This window comes from Danio rerio, chromosome 25 (assembly GCF_049306965.1).
Source record: "Danio rerio strain Tuebingen ecotype United States chromosome 25, GRCz12tu, whole genome shotgun sequence".
Lineage (NCBI taxonomy): Eukaryota > Metazoa > Chordata > Actinopteri > Cypriniformes > Danionidae > Danio > Danio rerio.
In genome coordinates, this window is record NC_133200.1 from 36,340,469 (window position 1) to 36,357,500 (window position 17,032).

Genomic DNA, 17,032 nt, shown 5'->3' on the forward strand with positions numbered 1-17,032 from the left:
CAGAATGCTTAAAATAATTTTCTACCTGACCTGACCATTCCTGCTAAATTTAAATCGGTTTTCCAAAATCTAATGTTTAATTTGGGTACTAGGGCTGGGCGATTCAGCCTAAAATCTTAATTAATTGAACATTTTATCTTGATTATGATTAATGAACAATTGTTTTATTTATTTATTTAATTTTATTGCATTTCGGCTTCCTCTTCTGAAGCGCAAGTAATTTATTACATACGAAACGAGGCCCTTGGTGGCTTCTCCTACCACAGTAAATTCCATTTATCTCTTTGATTTTTGGCACTAGTTTATCCAAAATGTGCCACTTTTGCCTTTTGGATTCATCGGATGGACACTGTGCAATTTTGCAAATATTTTTTAATTGCAACTTACCAGTTTTGAATGTTTAATCCAACCCAAACTCATTCTGAAAACGTAGTCCCGCGGACGTTTCTGGAGACAGAAGGTATATACGGCCGCGTTTATTTTTTTCAAGTGATTGCTGCGGGGCGGTGTGACACCGTTCCCTTTCGCGCTTGCCGGTCGACCGCTTACCTCCTTGTGGAGGGCTTCCCCGCTGCAACTCGTTTGTCCACTCAGCTCATTGTGTACGTCGGCAGGCTCGTGATGCAGAGAGGAGTCAACCACGGCGACCGGTTTCGAATCCGAAAACGAGGTAGAAAAAAAATCAGGGCTTTTATTTTTTTAGATAGGCTTTTGTAAACTGTTGCTCGGGTTTTGGGAAGTGAGCGAGCGGGTAAGATTGGTTGGGTTCAGGGAAGGAGGAGGGCGGGTCCGCCGATTGGCCGGTCAATCTTCCGGTCAGTCGGACAGCGGCTTCTGGCGGGTTCACGCGAGAACAGCGCGGGTGCGAACCGCACTCGCGAGAGGCATCTAAGACGCGAAAAAGCGCACAACAGCGGCCTCTCGCCGATTCGCAAAAACAAAAACTGCAGCCGTACGTACCCGCCGGGACGTATTCCGCGGTCTCCAGAAACATCCGCTGGACTACGTTTCCACAATGAGCCCGGGTTGGTTTAATCTGTGTCTTTTGATGGAAATATAGCCAATGGAATCAAAAAATTCATATCAACCACACTGAAAATAACTGCAATTGTTACTCCATTCCTTGCTGTTTAATCAACAAGTTATGCTTTAGCTTGTTATTCAGCTTAAAGATTTCTCCATTTTTATTAAATACTGTACTGGGGAATAAACGATGCTTCTTTTATGTCTAAAAAAAAAAAAAGTAATTTCATAGATGTAGAAAAATATACATTTTGAATCACTACAAAACAAGCTTTTACCTTGCACATAATGTGCTGATGAAGGGTTTTACACACAGATGAGGGGTCTGTAAATGGTTCGATTTAGAGCTCTTGTTCTGTTCAATTACACGCTATGTGTTGCATTAAAGTGAACTCGCTCCCTCGGTGGAGCTGTGGTTTCAGCGTGGAGGAGAGGCAGGAGTTAAAGAGGATAGAGGATCAGCTGCTGTTCTGCCCGTGCGTGGGATGCTACTGACAGACTGCTAATGAGCCCATTATCGGCTGCAGTCCTCCGCCTGGCTCCTCGGGGGCACCAGTGGATGCTCTGCGTCCCCTCTCAATTGAATTCCATCCCACAGGGGTTGTTTACAATAAATACATTTGCTTGAATTAATCAGGAGGTGGAGAGCCAGACACTTGACTAGAGCTGCTGTGTTTACCAGGAAATCGAGATTGACAGAGCTCACCTTCGGCCCTCAATGGGCAGCTCCGGGGAGGAGCTGAGGCAATATTTGAGATAAGAAGTTGGTAAGAATATTGCATTGTTGGGTTAGGGTTCTTAAATAAGGCTTTGTGAAGTACCTGATTGGATTGTAGCTATGCTCTCGGCAAAATGGCACACGGAAGGTGGTGTAAACAACAATTGTACACTGTTGTACATGATTTTTAAAATTGGCACATGATATTGGATCAGCTTATTTTGTTGTTCCTGGAACAATCTTCTTGTCGAGTAACCTCAGCTCTCTGGTTTTAGAGGAAGTCTTGTTTCCTTAGCAGAGCATGTTCCTGGAACAACATCCTAATGAACCAACTGGATTTCAGGGATGGTTAGCTGTTCATGTCTAGTTCAGACAACCAGGCTTCCTTCTTATTAAAACCCTTTTGATTTTACACTAGGTGTATGTACAGTGCTGGAAAGTGTTAAGAATTGGGATTAAAACATGTTGATCAAGGCTCAAATATTGTTTGAAGAAGAACTGCTTGCGATTCTGGGCCGTACATGTATGCAGTTTTCGACTCTGGACCCCTCAGTTGAAACATTGCATTTGTTTCTGGGTAAAGTAATATGTGCAATGCAATTCATCTCAACAGACATTACAAACCTACCTCCCAGATTTCATTGTTGGCAGATCCTAGCATCTTGTTCCTTATGCACTTTCCGTTCTGCCCATGCATTCTTGAGAATCAAGGTGGTTGGATTTAGGGTTAGGTTAATTTGGTCACATTGATTTTGTCAAGTAAATCATCCTCTCGAATATTCCTTGGCTAAAACCCAACTTACACGTCTGAAGCAAGCTGACAATTTTAAGAAATTCTGTTTAAGCACTTAGAAGGTTTTACCAGGACCATGAAAGGACTTTGATGTAGGAACATGTTCTACTTGTGCAATCCAATTCTTCTCAGTAAACATTATAATTAAACCTTCCTCCTAGATTTCATTGTGGGCCCATCCATGCCTCTGGGTCTTATACACTTCCCATTTTCCCCTTGAGATGCCTCTGCTTGCTTCGCAGACTCAAGGTAGCTGGATTTTAACATTAGATGCATTGCTTTACCTTGATTTGTAAAGTAAAACACATCCTGGACCAACTTTCCTTTCAAAGGATCCTGCCCAAATCCGAACCTGAAACTCATCATTTAAAGAAATTTAAATCAAACCCTTGACCCATAACTTTTTGCCTGGTCAGTTGATTAGAAAGTTTTACCAGGACCATGAAAGGATTTTGACCTAGGAACATGTCTTACTTGTGCAATCCAATTCTTCTCAGTCAACATTACAATTAAACCTTCCTCCCAGATTTCATTATGGCCCCATGCATGCCTTTGGGTCTTATACACTTCCCATTTCCCCCTTGAGATGCCTCTGCTTGCTTTGCAGAATCAATGTAGCTGGACTTTCATATTAGATTCATTGCTTTACCTTGATTTGTAAAGTAAAACACATATCGGACCTTTCCTCTCAAAGGCTCCAGCCCAAATCCCAACATGAAACTCTTATTTAGAATTTAGATCAAGCCCTTGACCCCTAATCCTTATCCTGATTGGTTGTTTGCAAGGTTTTAAAGTTGGTCCACATCCTGGACCAACTTTCCTTTCAAAGGATCCTGCCCAAATCCGAACCTGAAACTCATCATTTAAAGAAATTTAAATCAAACCCTTGACCCATAACTTTTTGCCTGGTCAGTTGATTAGAAAGTTTTACCAGGACCATGAAAGGATTTTGATCTAGGAACATGTCCTACTTGTGCAATCCAATTCTTCTCAGTAAATATTATAGTAAAAGCATTCCTCACAGGTTTCATTATGGGCCCATCCAAGCCTTTGGGTCTTATGCACTTCCCATTTCCCACCTTAAGATGCCTCTGCTTGCTTTGCAGAATTAAGGTGGCTGGATTTTTTTATTATTATTAGATTAATTGCTTTACCTTTATTTGTAAAGTAAAACACATCCCGGACTAACAACTTTCCTCTCAAAGGCTCCTGCCCAAATCTCAACCTGAAACTCTAAATTTAAAGGAATTTAGATCAAGCCCTTGACCCCTAACCCTTATCATAACCTCTTTAGCTGATCGGTTGATTAGAAGGTTGTACCAGGACCAGTAAGGATTTTGATCCAGGAATGTGTCCTACTTACCAATTCACGGTCACTGGGTTGGGTTACTGCTGTGATTGAACAAAGCAATTCAATCAATTCATTGCCTGAAAATAGGCAGCGTCTTCGGAGACTCCCGTCAGTCTCCACAGGACTTGGTTTCGAGTTTGGGAAAGCCGGGTTTCAAAGGAAGAGAAATGCATTCCAGGGCAAGGAGTGGAGAAGACGAGGCCTGTATGGTGGCAGCTGTTCTTATCAACACCCCTTAATTCCTCCGTCGATTGTTGCAGTTCTTCACAGTTTGATTTCTGGCACCTCAAAGACCGCGAAAAGTCTCCAGTGAGTGGTCACGAACGTGTTAGGAAATGATGGAGTCTGATTTGACATGCCTCACTAGCCTCAATGATGCCTTACACTTAGCATTTCTGTGTGGAGTTTGCATGTTTTCCCAGTGCTCGCATGGGTTTCCTCTAGGTAAGGGGTCTCAAACTCGCGAACTATAGTATAAATCAGTGCTTAATTTGAGCTGGGTCTTGCCGGTGTCCTGACATTTTCTCCTACCCATCAGATTGTGCTACCAACACTGTATTTGAATGGTTCTACAGGTAGCTACAGGTACCTACTTTTTGAACAGGAGGTAGGACAATCTGATAAAACAATTCAACAGATCACCAGATCCTGTTCTAGGAACTGTCAGATATTTGGATTTTTCTTTCTGGTATTTATTTTAATTGATACGGCATTAACTTGTGCGCAGTGAATACCTGCATGTGTGTGTGTGTGTGTGTTTGTGTGTGTGAGATAGAAATTGAGTGCAGTGAATGCTGTGTGGATTGTGTGTGCACGCTCAAAGCCAAATTCTTGTTTAACTATTAGTCCTGAACAATATTTACAGCAAATCATCTTTCTTGCATTTACGATCTCTCTCATTGGTTGGTGGTTATTGTGTGCGCGCAGTGAGCAGAGAAGAAATCAAAGCGATGCGTCCGCGGCGGGAAAAAAAAAAAGTAAGGAACTCTGCAGCCTATTGTAGTTGTCTGCAGTCACATATACATATAACCCGGACCAATTATAGAGTCGCACCGTTATTTGTGGGTCATTTGCATCGCTCTTCTAGCATTGTATTTGCATTGCCTCACAGAATAAATACATTGTTTTCTATATGAATCTATGTCTATAAATACATTGATTTCTATATGATGTAAAAGTAGTCAAAACAAATGACAACAACACAGTGTTGCTTCTTTTTACCTGTAGCAACAACACGGCGAATAACTGTAAATCTTCTTCTTCTTATTATTATTATTATTATTATTATTAATTCTTTCATTAATTCATATTATTTTCGACTTAGTCCCTTTATTAATCCAGGGTCACCACAGCGGAATGAACCACCAACTTATCCAGCATATGTTTTACTCAGCAGATGCCCTTCCGCCCGCAACCCATCTCTGGGAAACATCCACACACACACTCAATCACACTCATACACTATGGACAATTTAGCTTACCCAATTCACCTGTACCGCATGTCTTTAGACTGTTGGGGAAACCGGAGCACCCCGCACCCATGCGAACGCAGGGAGAACATGCAAACTCCACACAGAAATGCCAACTGTCCCATCCGAGGCTCGAACCAACTACCTGCTTGCTGTGAGCCGACAGCACTACCTACTGTGCCACTGCGTCGCTCATTATTATTATTATTAATATTATTATTATTATTTATTACTGATTAATTTATTTTCTTATTATTTTTAATTTGTTTATTTTTCATCTTATTTTTCTTTATTTTTCTTAAATCTCTTTTTTATTTTTTCAACACAAAAGATGAAAAAATAAACCAATTAAATAAATAATAATAATTAAATAATAATATAAAAAATATATACTAATTAATAATATAATTAATTTCTTGTGGAAAACCTGATGCAGCCCAGCCTCACCCAGACTCGGCCTCCAGGTAAATTGAGTTTGAGACCCCTTCTCTAGGTGCTACAGTTTGCCCCACAGTCCAAAGACATGCGCTAGGGGAATTGGATGAACTAAAAGCGGATGAGTACATGTGTGAATGCGAGAGTGTATGGGTGTTTCCCAGTACTGAGTTGGAATGGAATGGCATCCGCTGCGTAAAACATATGCCGGAATCGTTAGCCAGGAACTAAGCCGAAGATAAATAAATGACCCATGACTAGCATTTGTAGAAAGCAATGCATTTGCAAATCTTGTTCTTGTCTGACACTCGTTGGCTGTATAATGAGTGGTTATGTCATGTGATACTGTAAAGGCAAAGTTGAGAAGTTCGTTGTTTGATCTGCTCAAGACTGAAAACACTCACACGAGACAAACGTTCCACTGTCAGAAGCCACAAACATCGTTTTTCACCATTACTGATAACACGTTTGTAGTCTAACCTTGAGTTATCGCATCAAGATCTGATGGTTTAGGAAGACTAAAACACTCAGTGCTAGTTTCTGCATGCGAGTGCACATGTAGGCTTTTTTCCGCTCCACGTACGCACGTGTGTGTGTGTGTCTGAACTGCGCTGCCCAGAGGCTACAGCACGCTGTTTTGAAACCCTTTCTCTCAGCAGTCTTCTCTAACCACAGCACTGCTGCTTACCTCCCGACCACAAGTATCTCACAACAGCAAAGCAGTTTAACCTTACTGACTGACTGACTCATCCAAAGAGCGCAGAGCACCACGCGGACAAAAACACAGCAGCTAATAGAGGCAAAGCAGCCCACCGCTAACACTAATGCTAACAGCACAGCGTGACACAAGCCAAACTAGCTCCACAGTGGCTAATGCAAGTTCGGCTGCCTCGACGTGGCTAATTTTCAGCTATGATACACCTCATTTGATAATCATGGAGGGGAAATTATATTTCGCTTATTAAGCGGAGACCGTTGACGGATTAGTGTTGACATAACATGAGTTAATTTATTTTCGCGGCCTCTAATGGATCACACAAGAGGTCGTGATCAGACGGTAATTTCGGAGATTTATGGCATCAGGTGCGGAGTGCGTATTTGCATTTTTTATTCAGGGGATTCACAGCGCAGTTATTCCTGCTCATTTTGTGTTAAATTAGCATAGCAACCAGAGCCGTTCGGGTAAACTGGGCGTTTTCACATGCTTTTTCACACACACACAGCAGCATTTAAAAATGCTACATAATATAGAAATAGTATAGTAATAAAGCAATAATTTTATTAACATTATATTTTGAATTGTATTAAGCTATTATATTTGATTGATTTTATTCAACGCATGCAACAGAAACCACCTAATTGATAAGTTCCCAATACAGCTTTCAGAAAATTCATATAAAATTTTGATGTAATCTTGTTTGTTCGTTCGTTCGTTCGTTCGTTCGTTCTTTCGTTCGTTCGTTCATTCGTTCGTTCGTTCGTTCATTCATTCATTCATTCATTTGTTTGGCTAATTGCAATTTACCAACTATAGAGATATCTAATCAACATAGGCACATTCTGAAAACATCGCCCTGTATACATTTCTGGATATCGCGAATTATGTAGCCAGAAGTACGTATGGCTCAATTTTGTCTTTAAAACGAGCTTACCTGCTGCTGTTTACCTCTGTATTGATGACTTTCCCACTAGTTTGTCCAGTGGCTTGCCCTGTACTTCGACGGACTGTACCACGATGATGGGCTTTGAGTCTGGCGAAGAACGGTTCCAGAAAGCAGATAAGATAAAAACAGAAGCCAAAAATAAAGTAAACAACTGGGTGAGAATGTGGTAAACACTGAAAACGTGGTTAAAAGTTAAAACGTGGTTAAAACGTGGCGAGGGCTTTTCTTTTTTTGGATTGCTTTTTACAGTTGTCGGTTTGATTTAGGGAAGCGGGTCAATCTGTGCTTTTGAAAACACTATTGGTTGGGTTTAGGAAAGGAGGAGAGTGGGTCAGTGAGTCAGTCGGTTGACAATAGCCTCTCATGGATTTACATTAGAACACAGGCGCGAATGGCACTTGTGAGTGAAATTTGAGATCTCAAAAAGCGTAAACAGCATCTCCTGGTGGATTCGCGAAAACAAGACTGCAAAAAACGTAGCTCCTGGGACGTATTTGGAGCTCTCCAGAAATAAACATAGTGTTACGTTTTTAGATTGAGCCTGGGTTGGATCTATTGGAAATCATGGTTAGCATTACAATTATTTGTATGTGACATAATAAACAAACAAACAAATAAATCACAACAAATAAATAAATAAATAACATTTTTATTATTAAAAATATTTGATTAGCTGTTGTTTTGTATTTTCTTTTTGTGTGTGTTATTGCAATTTTTAGATTTGTTCGTGTTTTTTTTTTTTTTTTACTTGCGTCAAATGAATAGTTTCAATCAATTTCTTGTATTTTATTAAGCATTTTAAATTTCAGTTTCAATTTTTATTTTAATGGCTTAATTTTTGTTACTTTTTAGTTGTTTTAAACTTAAGGTAATGTTTAATATTTTTATTTTCTGTTTTTCCAAAACTTTTAGATAAGCATAACAACAAGTTAAAATAAAAGTAAATATGTCATTCAAACAAATGTATGCATATTTTAATGTTCATTAATATTTTATTATTTCTATTTATAACTTAAATATGGCAGTTTTGAATAGTTTATTTTGAATCGTACTCGTTTATTATATTTTTTATTATTATTACTCTAAATATGATCTGATGATACTTCTGAAAGCAATATTATAATCTTAAATTTGAAAAAATTTCTATCTGATCGTTAAGAATCTGAGGATTATTTCATTTTTTTTAATCTAAGCTATAATTAATTTACAGACCTATTAATAATAGTAATAATAATAATAACAACAACTACAACAATAAAAATATTAATAATAATAAAAAACAACAACAACAATACTAATAATAATAATAACAATAACAATACTAATACTAATATTAATAATAATATTAAAATTAATATTAATAATAATAATAATTATTATTATTATTATTATTATTATTATTATCCCAACAACAACAATGCTAACAATAATACAAATAACAATACATAAAAAAACAATAATAATAATAATAATTATAATAAAAACAGTATCAACAGAATTCACTTCAGTATTGTGAATTTTTCTTCTCTCTTTTCTCGCACTGAAATATTGCTATATCTCAGGCTCACGTTCTAGTCCAGGGTGGAGATGAAAAGCGCAGGGGCTTTATTTATGAGCTGGCTTTGGCTTGTGTCCGGAGCCAGTTCTCTAAGACCAGAATCATGAGCAGCCAGCTTGAGCAGATTATTAGAGACAGAGAGAGAGAGACGGAGAGAGAGAGAGGGGGAAAATGAAAAGGATGGAGAGATAGTGGAGCTCATCAGACAGTCGCTGTGTGGCGGAGGGATCAGGATGAGTCTCTCTCTCCCCCTCTCTCTCTCTCTGTCTCTCTCTCCTGCAATCTTCTGGAGCTCAGCGCCCCAGTGAACGGCTCTCTCAGCGGGCAGAGAAGAAAATGAAACCAGTCTCCTGGAGGGAGGTCAGAGGAATGGCCAGAAACACGCGCTCGCTTTTTATTCCCCCTCCTAAAACATCTGGAGTTGCTCGGAGCCTCATCTGCCTGTCTAATATTAGCACGCAGGAAGAGAGAGACGGCCGTTACAGAGACGAGACAAAAGGAAAACATGACTTTTTTTTGTCTGCCCCTCCTGGTTTATTTGCATGATAACATAAGCTTGCTTTAATACTGACTAGGCTTGGCATGTCGTTTTCTGGGCTCTGTGATGAATGGGTTGTTAGTACATTACGCAATAATAGCCAAGCCTACTGTACTTATGTGATTAGTTAGTCAGTTATTGTAAGCTTCTGCATATTTTTTTCAATATAAATAATAAAAACTGTATATATGCAGTTTTCATTATTTATATTAATAACTATTAACTGTCATGGTCCCATATTTAGGATGTTTTCAATATATTTTAAATACTAAATATATATATTATTATTATTATTAAGAATTTGTTTATATATAATAATTTATATATGTTTAAGAATATTTAGTGTGTAATTAAAAAATGCATACAATACATTAAATCTGACGTGAAAATAATTAATTTAATAAAGGGACGGATTATAATTAATATATTTTATTATATTAATTCAGTTTATTAATAATTAGTTATTAAACATACATATTTATAGTATAGCATGGGACCTGTTTTGTAAATTGCAGCTTTGCTTTAATTAACATGATGTATAAATAAACTACGTTTATAGATAGTTTTGTCATAATGTTCATTAAATTTATCATTTTGAAGTCATACATTGACTCTAGGTTGTTAATAGCATGGTTTTATGCTTAAGCATTTGAATGAAGTAACATGACTAAATTACAGTAAATGCAATGACTTTATTTAAATGTTAAAACGCACATTTTGTATTGTATTTTGTACATTTTAAGCTTTTAGTAATTAGTTTCTTGTTAATTACTTTATTTTAATAGTTTAATTTTTTCTTACATTTTATATAAAATTTTATATTTTATTTTTTGAAAATATTTTTTATAATTTATATTTTATTTTATTTAATATTTATTGTTTTTAATTATTTTAATTTAATTTAATTGTATTGTTTTTTTATTTTATTTTATCAATCTGTATTTTTTTATTTTATTTTATATCTTTTATTTTATTTTTTTATTTATTTATTTATTTATTTTTCTTTTTATATTTTCATTTTTCATTTTTTATTTTACTTTATTTAATTTTATTTTATTGAATTGTATTTTATTTTTATTATTTTATTTATTCTTTATTTTTATTTCATTTAATTTATTTGTATAGTTTTTATTTTATTTTATTTTAGATTTTTTTTATTTTACATAATTTTATGTTTTTATTTTATATTTTAAATTTTAATACAATTTAATTGTATTATTTTTTTAATTACATTTTTATTTTATTTTATATATAGATTTTATTGTATATTTTTTAATTTGATATTTTTTATTTTTTATTTTATATATTTTATTACATTCTTTGATTCCCACAGTAAATCTCCCTTCATGATTAAACACACACACACACACACACTCAAACACCGTTTGTTGTCGTGCCTCTGTTTTGACTTTCTCTTGTTCTGCGATGAAGCACAAGAGACAGAGAAAAAAACAGAGTGACATCCCGGACGGGCCCCCCCTTTTTTTTTTTTCACACATCCATCCCGGCTCACAGCCACTGCAGTCTAACTAGAACAAGAACACACCCCCTTCCCCCTGCTCTGCCCCCTCCCCTCTCATAGGCTCCCCCCTCTGCCAATCACAGCCCAGCAGGGCGGAGCCAGCAGCCTGAGAGCACTGATGTCAGAGTCACATGGATTCTGGTGTGGTCATGCGAGCGCAGCTGAGCGGCAGAGCTATGCTGGCCAGCTGCTGCTGAAACGCCAGTGGACTTGCACCGCGCTAGCACTCGCAGCACCCAGCGCCTATGGACCGCCGAGCTTAATGATGTATTTTGTGATTTCAGCTATGAAAGGTAAGAGGAGAGAAGCAAGCTGGGGTTTTTTTTTATTTGTCTGGGGCTTTTTGGAAACTTCCTTTCTTGCAAGCGAGCCGAGCAGCAAAAGGGCTTTATTCATAGTCAGCCAACTCTCTGTTTGAGCGTCTTGTGTAAAGAGAGAGAGAGAGAGTGTGTGTGTGTGTGTGTGAGTGTTGATGGCTTGTGCAAGTGTTATGGCATCCCATTCTGCAAGGAAATGAAGTGATAAGTATGCTCTGAAGCAGTTCAGTGTTAAAGAAGATGATTTATTTTATTAGAAGAAGAATTCCTGAGCTGTTATTAGCGATTGCACAACTCATTTTTAATATTTTACGTTTTGTATTTAAGGGGGTGTGTGGGGGGGGGGGGGGTTAACTTACCTAGCAAAAGTCTAAGAACTAAGGATCTCAATTTAGTGTGTGTGTGTGTGTGTGTGTGTGTGTGTGCTGCCGAAGAGGTTGTGGAGAGTTTGAGTCAGGACGCTGGACGTGCCATCATTTTGGGTTGACGTTGGCATTTGTCGTGTTCCACTGACCTATTTTTTTTGGGGGGGGGGCTACGAATAACCAGGGGTGAGCGCCACACCATTGGTGTTGATCTTGCTAATCCACCCGGTCCAAACTACACCTCATCAGCGGCATGCTCACTAGTCTTTTTCTAGTGTATACGTACACTTTCAAATACATTAACACTCTCCGATCCATTAGCGCTCCATGCATGCGCAACAACATATCCCCCCCCTCTCTTTTTTTTTTCATCCACACACAGCTGTCATTCTGCATTAGGCGAGAGGTGTTGAGAGTGGAAAAAGCAATGGGTGTTGAGCGGACGGTAACACACACACACACACGCTCCCTCTCGGTGAATCTCCCACTGAAAGCTTTTCGACCAGTTCACCTCCCGTGCACTCGCTGTTATCGCGTTACCACAAACAGTGAAGTTGTGTCGTTAAATAGCACGCGTTAGCTATTAATGAGTTCATTCGAATGCATCGCTAAGCTGTATTAATAAATCAAATATTGATTATGTGCATTTAAGCACGTGGGGATTTTTATTTTTTTTTTAGCTTCTTTAGGGGTGTCTGGATTGATCAAACCTTCATTTAAAAGTGAGAGCTTGAGTGTGTGTACTGGTTTTGGTGGTTTACAAGGACACAGATTTGTATATTGACATGAGTATTTTAATATAGAGGTGGTTTTTTGTGCCTTGTGTCCTCGTAATTTAATATTAAAAATGCATCGCTGAGGTGTATTTATGTCTATTGTGCGACTGAAATATTTCTGCAACAATTGTTTTTTTACGTGATTTTTTTTTAGCTTCTTCAGGTCTTTGGATGTTTGGATTGATTATAGCTTTTTTTGAAAGTGTGTGTGTGTGTGTGTGTGTGTGTGTGTGTGTGTGTGTGTGTGTGTGTGTGTGTGTGTGTGTGTGTGTGTGTGTGTGTGTGTGTGTGTGTGTGTTAACTAGTGTTAGTGGTTTACAAGGACACAGAATTGTATATTGACATCAATATTATCAATATAATTTATGTGCACACGCCTTGTGTCCTTGTAATTTAATAGTCAAAATGCATCGTTAAGGTATATTTAGATCTTTTGTGTGACTAAAATATTTCTGCAACAATTTTAACGTGACTTTTTTTTAAGCTTCTTCAGATCTTCGAGTGTTTGGATTGATCAAACCTTTATTTAAAAGTGAGAGCTTGAAATCGTTTGTGTGTGTGTATAGGCTACTGGATTTGGTGGTTTACAAGGACATAGATTTGTATATTGACGTGGGTATTGCAATGTAGCGGTGGTTTATGTGGACATGCTTTGTGTCCTCGTAATTTTTATTATTTTTTTAAATGCATTGCTCAGCTGTATTAATGTTAATTGCGTCATCAAAATATTTATGCAACAATTTTTACGTGCATTTAAGCGCATTTTTTTATAGCTTGTTTGGATTGATCAAACCTTCATTTGAAAGTGAGAGCTTGAGGGTGTGTATTGGTTTTGGTGGTTTACAAGCACACAGATTTGTATATTATCATTAGTATTATAATATAGAGGTAGTTTATGTGCCTTGTGTCCTCGTAATTTAATAGTCAAAAAGCATCGCTGAGGTGTATTTATGTCTATTGTGCGACTAAATATTTCTGTAACACTTTTTTTTACGGGATTATTTTAGCTTCTTTAGATCTTTTGATGTTTGGATTGATCATAGCTTCATTTGAAAGTGTGTGTGTGTGTGTGTGTGTGTGTGTGTGTGTGTGTGTGTGTGTGTGTGTGTGTGTGTGTGTGTTTACTGGTATTAGTGGTTTACAAGGACACAGATTTGTATATTGACATCAATATTATAATATAGAGGTGGTTTGTGTGCACACGCCTTGTGTCCTCGTAATTTAATAGTCAAAATGCTTCGCTAAGGTGTATTTAGATCTTTTGTGTGGCTAAAATATTTCTGCAACAATTTTAACGTGACTTTTTTTTTAGCTTCTTCAGATCTTCGAGTGTTTGGATTGATCAAACCTTTATTTAAAAGTGAGAGCTTGAAATCGTTTGTGTGTGTGTATAGGCTACTGGATTTGGTGGTTTACAAGGACATAGATGTGTATATTGACGTGGGTATTGCAATGTAGCGGTGGTTTATGTGGACATGCCTTGTGTCCTCATAATTTTTTTTTTTAAATGCATTGCTCAGCTGTATTAATGTTAATTGCGTCATCAAAATATTTATGCAACAATTTTTACGTGCATTTAAGCGCATTTTTTTTATAGCTTGTTTGGATTGATCAAACCTTCATTTGAAAGTGAGAGCTTGAGGGTGTGTATTGGTTTTGGTGGTTTACAAGCACACAGATTTGTATATTATCATTAGTATTATAATATAAAGGTGGTTTACGTGCCTTGTGTCCTCGTAATTTAATAGTCAAAATGCATCGCTGAGGTGTATTTATGTCTATTGTGCGACTAAATATTTCTGTAACACTTTTTTTACGGGATTATTTTAGCTTCTTTAGATCTTTTGATGTTTGGATTGATTATAGCTTTTTTTGAAAGTGTGTGTGTGTGTGTGTGTGTGTGTGTGTGTGTGTGTGTGTTAACTAGTGTTAGTGGTTTACAAGGACACAGATTTGTATATTCACATCAATATTATAAAATAGAGGTGGTTTGTGTGCACACGCCTTGTGTCCTCGTAATTTAATAGTCAAAATGGATCGTTAAGGTATATTTAGATCTTTTGTGTGACTAAAATATTTCTGCAACAATTTTAACGTGACTTTTTTTTTAGCTTCTTCAGATTTTCGAATGTTTGGATCAATACAACATTAATTTAAAGGTGAAAACTTCAAATCTTTTGCGTGTGTATAGGTTACTGGTTTTGGTGGTTTACAAGGACACAGATGTGTATATTGACGTGGGTATTGCAATGTAGAGGTGTTTTATGTGGACATTTTGTCCTCGTAATTTATTAATAAAAAAAAATGCATTGCTCAGCTGTATTAATGTTAATTGCGCCATCAAGATATTTATGCACCAATTTTTTACGTGCATTTAAGCTCAGGGTTTTTTATAGCTTGTTTGGATTGATCAAACCTTCATTTGAAAGTGAGTGGTTTGAGTGTGTGTAATGGTTTTGGTAATTTACAAGGACACTGTATATTGAGGTATTTTAATACAGAGGTGGTTTATGTGCACATGCCTTGTGTCTTTGTAATTTATTCATCAAAATGCATCGCTGAGCTGTATTTATGCCTATTTCGCGATCAAAATATTTACGCAACAATATTTACGTGACTTATTTTTAGCTTTTTCAGATCTTCGGGTGTTTGGATTGGTCATACCTTCATTTAAAAGTTTGACATGCCTTGTGTCCTCGTAATTTATTAATAAAAAAAATGCATTGCTAAGCTGTATTAATGCTAATTGCGCCATCTTAATTATTTATGCAACAATTTTTACGTGCATTTAAGCACAGGATTTTTTTATAGCTTGTTTGGATTGAACAAACCTTCATTTCAAAGTGCGAGTTTGAGTGTGTGTAATGGTTTCGGTAGTTTTACAAGGACACAGGTTTGTATATTGACGTGGGTATTGAGTTTGTTTATGTGGACATGCCTTGTGTCCTCGTAACCTAATAATCAAAATGCATCGCTGCACTGTATTTACGTCTGTTGTGCCATAAAAATGTTTACGCAACTATTTTTACGTGACTTTTTTTTAGCTTGTTCAGATCTTCCAATGCTTGGATTGATCATACCTTCATTTGAAAGTGAGAGCTCGACGTTGTTAGTGTGTATATACAGTAGGTTACTGGTTTTGGTGGTTTGAAGGACACAGATTTGTTCATTGACGTTGGTATAACAAAGTTGAGGTGGTTTATGTCGACACGCCTTGTTTCCTCGTAATTTATTAATCAAAATGCATTGCTAAGTATTAATGTCTATTGTGCGATCAAAATATTTACGCAACAATTTTTACGTGACTTTTTTTTTAGCTTCCTCAGATCTTCGAGTGTTTGGATTGATCAAACGTTCATTTGAAAGTGAGAGCTTGAAATTGTTTGTGTGTGTGTATAGGCTACTGGTTTTGGTGATTTACAAGGACACAGATTTGTATATTGACGTGGGTATTGCAGTGTTGATGTGGTTTACGTGCACATGCCTTGTGTCCTTGTAACTTATTAATTAAAATGCATCACTGAGCTGTATTAATGTCTATTGCTAGATCAAAATATTTAGGCAACAATTTTACGTGACTTTTTCTCAGCTTCTTCAGATCTTCGAGTGTTTGGATGGATTATACCTTTATTTGAAAGTCAGAGATTGAAATTGTGTGTGTGTACTAGTTTTAGTGGTTTACAAGGACACAGATTTGTATATTGACATGAGTATGATAATGTAAAGTTGGCCTTGTATCCTTGTAATTAATCAATGAAATGCATCACTAAGGTGTATTTATGGCTGTTGCCCAAATAAAATATGCAAAAATTTGATGTGCATTTAAACACGTGATGTTTTTTTATCTTGTTCGGATTGATCATATCTTCATTTGAAAGTGAGAGCTTCTTGCTTGTGGGTTTTGCCTTTTTTTGCATGCGTGCAGCAGTTAAAATGTGTGTATGTGTGTGTGGTTATGAACAAGCAAGTGTGTGTGTTTGTGTGTGTGTGTGTGTGTGTGTGTTGTGGAGCTGAAGCAGGTGTATGCGATAGCCTCTGACCCCCGGGTCCCATGTGTGGGTTGTTCTGAAGAGGCTTACATACTGAAAATAGAGCCGTTTGAGACTGGAGAAATCCATAATCTTAGACCAGTGTTGGATGTAATGAGTTTCAAAGTAACTAGTAATTACTATTACTAAACTAGTAATTAAATTACTTTTTCGCCGAAAACGTAAAGGATTACTTTTTAATTTAATTTTAATTTTAATTGAATTTTTTAATTTTAATGTATTTACTGGTACCTAAAATGTACAACAGTTCTGGATAAATCTGTACAGATAAGCAGAGTAATTGTACTTTAAATATCTATATTTATTTTGTTTTGGTTTTACTTCAGCTTTTTCTACTAAAGCTTAGATTTATCAGATTAGTATGTATACTGTCAGAAATAAATGCCAATTTATTGTATGTAAGAAATATGATGTCATTATTGCTTTGAAACTTATTGTTTTGATTCTTTCTCAA

General features: G+C 36.8%; 1 protein-coding gene across 3 annotated transcripts in view; it reads left to right on the top strand.

The window, feature by feature from the left end:
• Window positions 1–17,032, top strand: part of roraa (RAR-related orphan receptor A, paralog a) — a 526,177-nt gene that overhangs the window by 392,968 nt on the left and 116,177 nt on the right. Inside the window, 1 exon segment of one of the 3 annotated variants that reach the window (NM_001110167.1) lies at window positions 11,261–11,364. The exons of the other annotated variants lie outside the window; for them this stretch is intronic. Within the exon segment in view, the coding sequence (NP_001103637.1) occupies window positions 11,334–11,364 (31 nt within the window). The 5' untranslated portion in view covers window positions 11,261–11,333. 3 annotated transcript variants of the gene reach the window in all.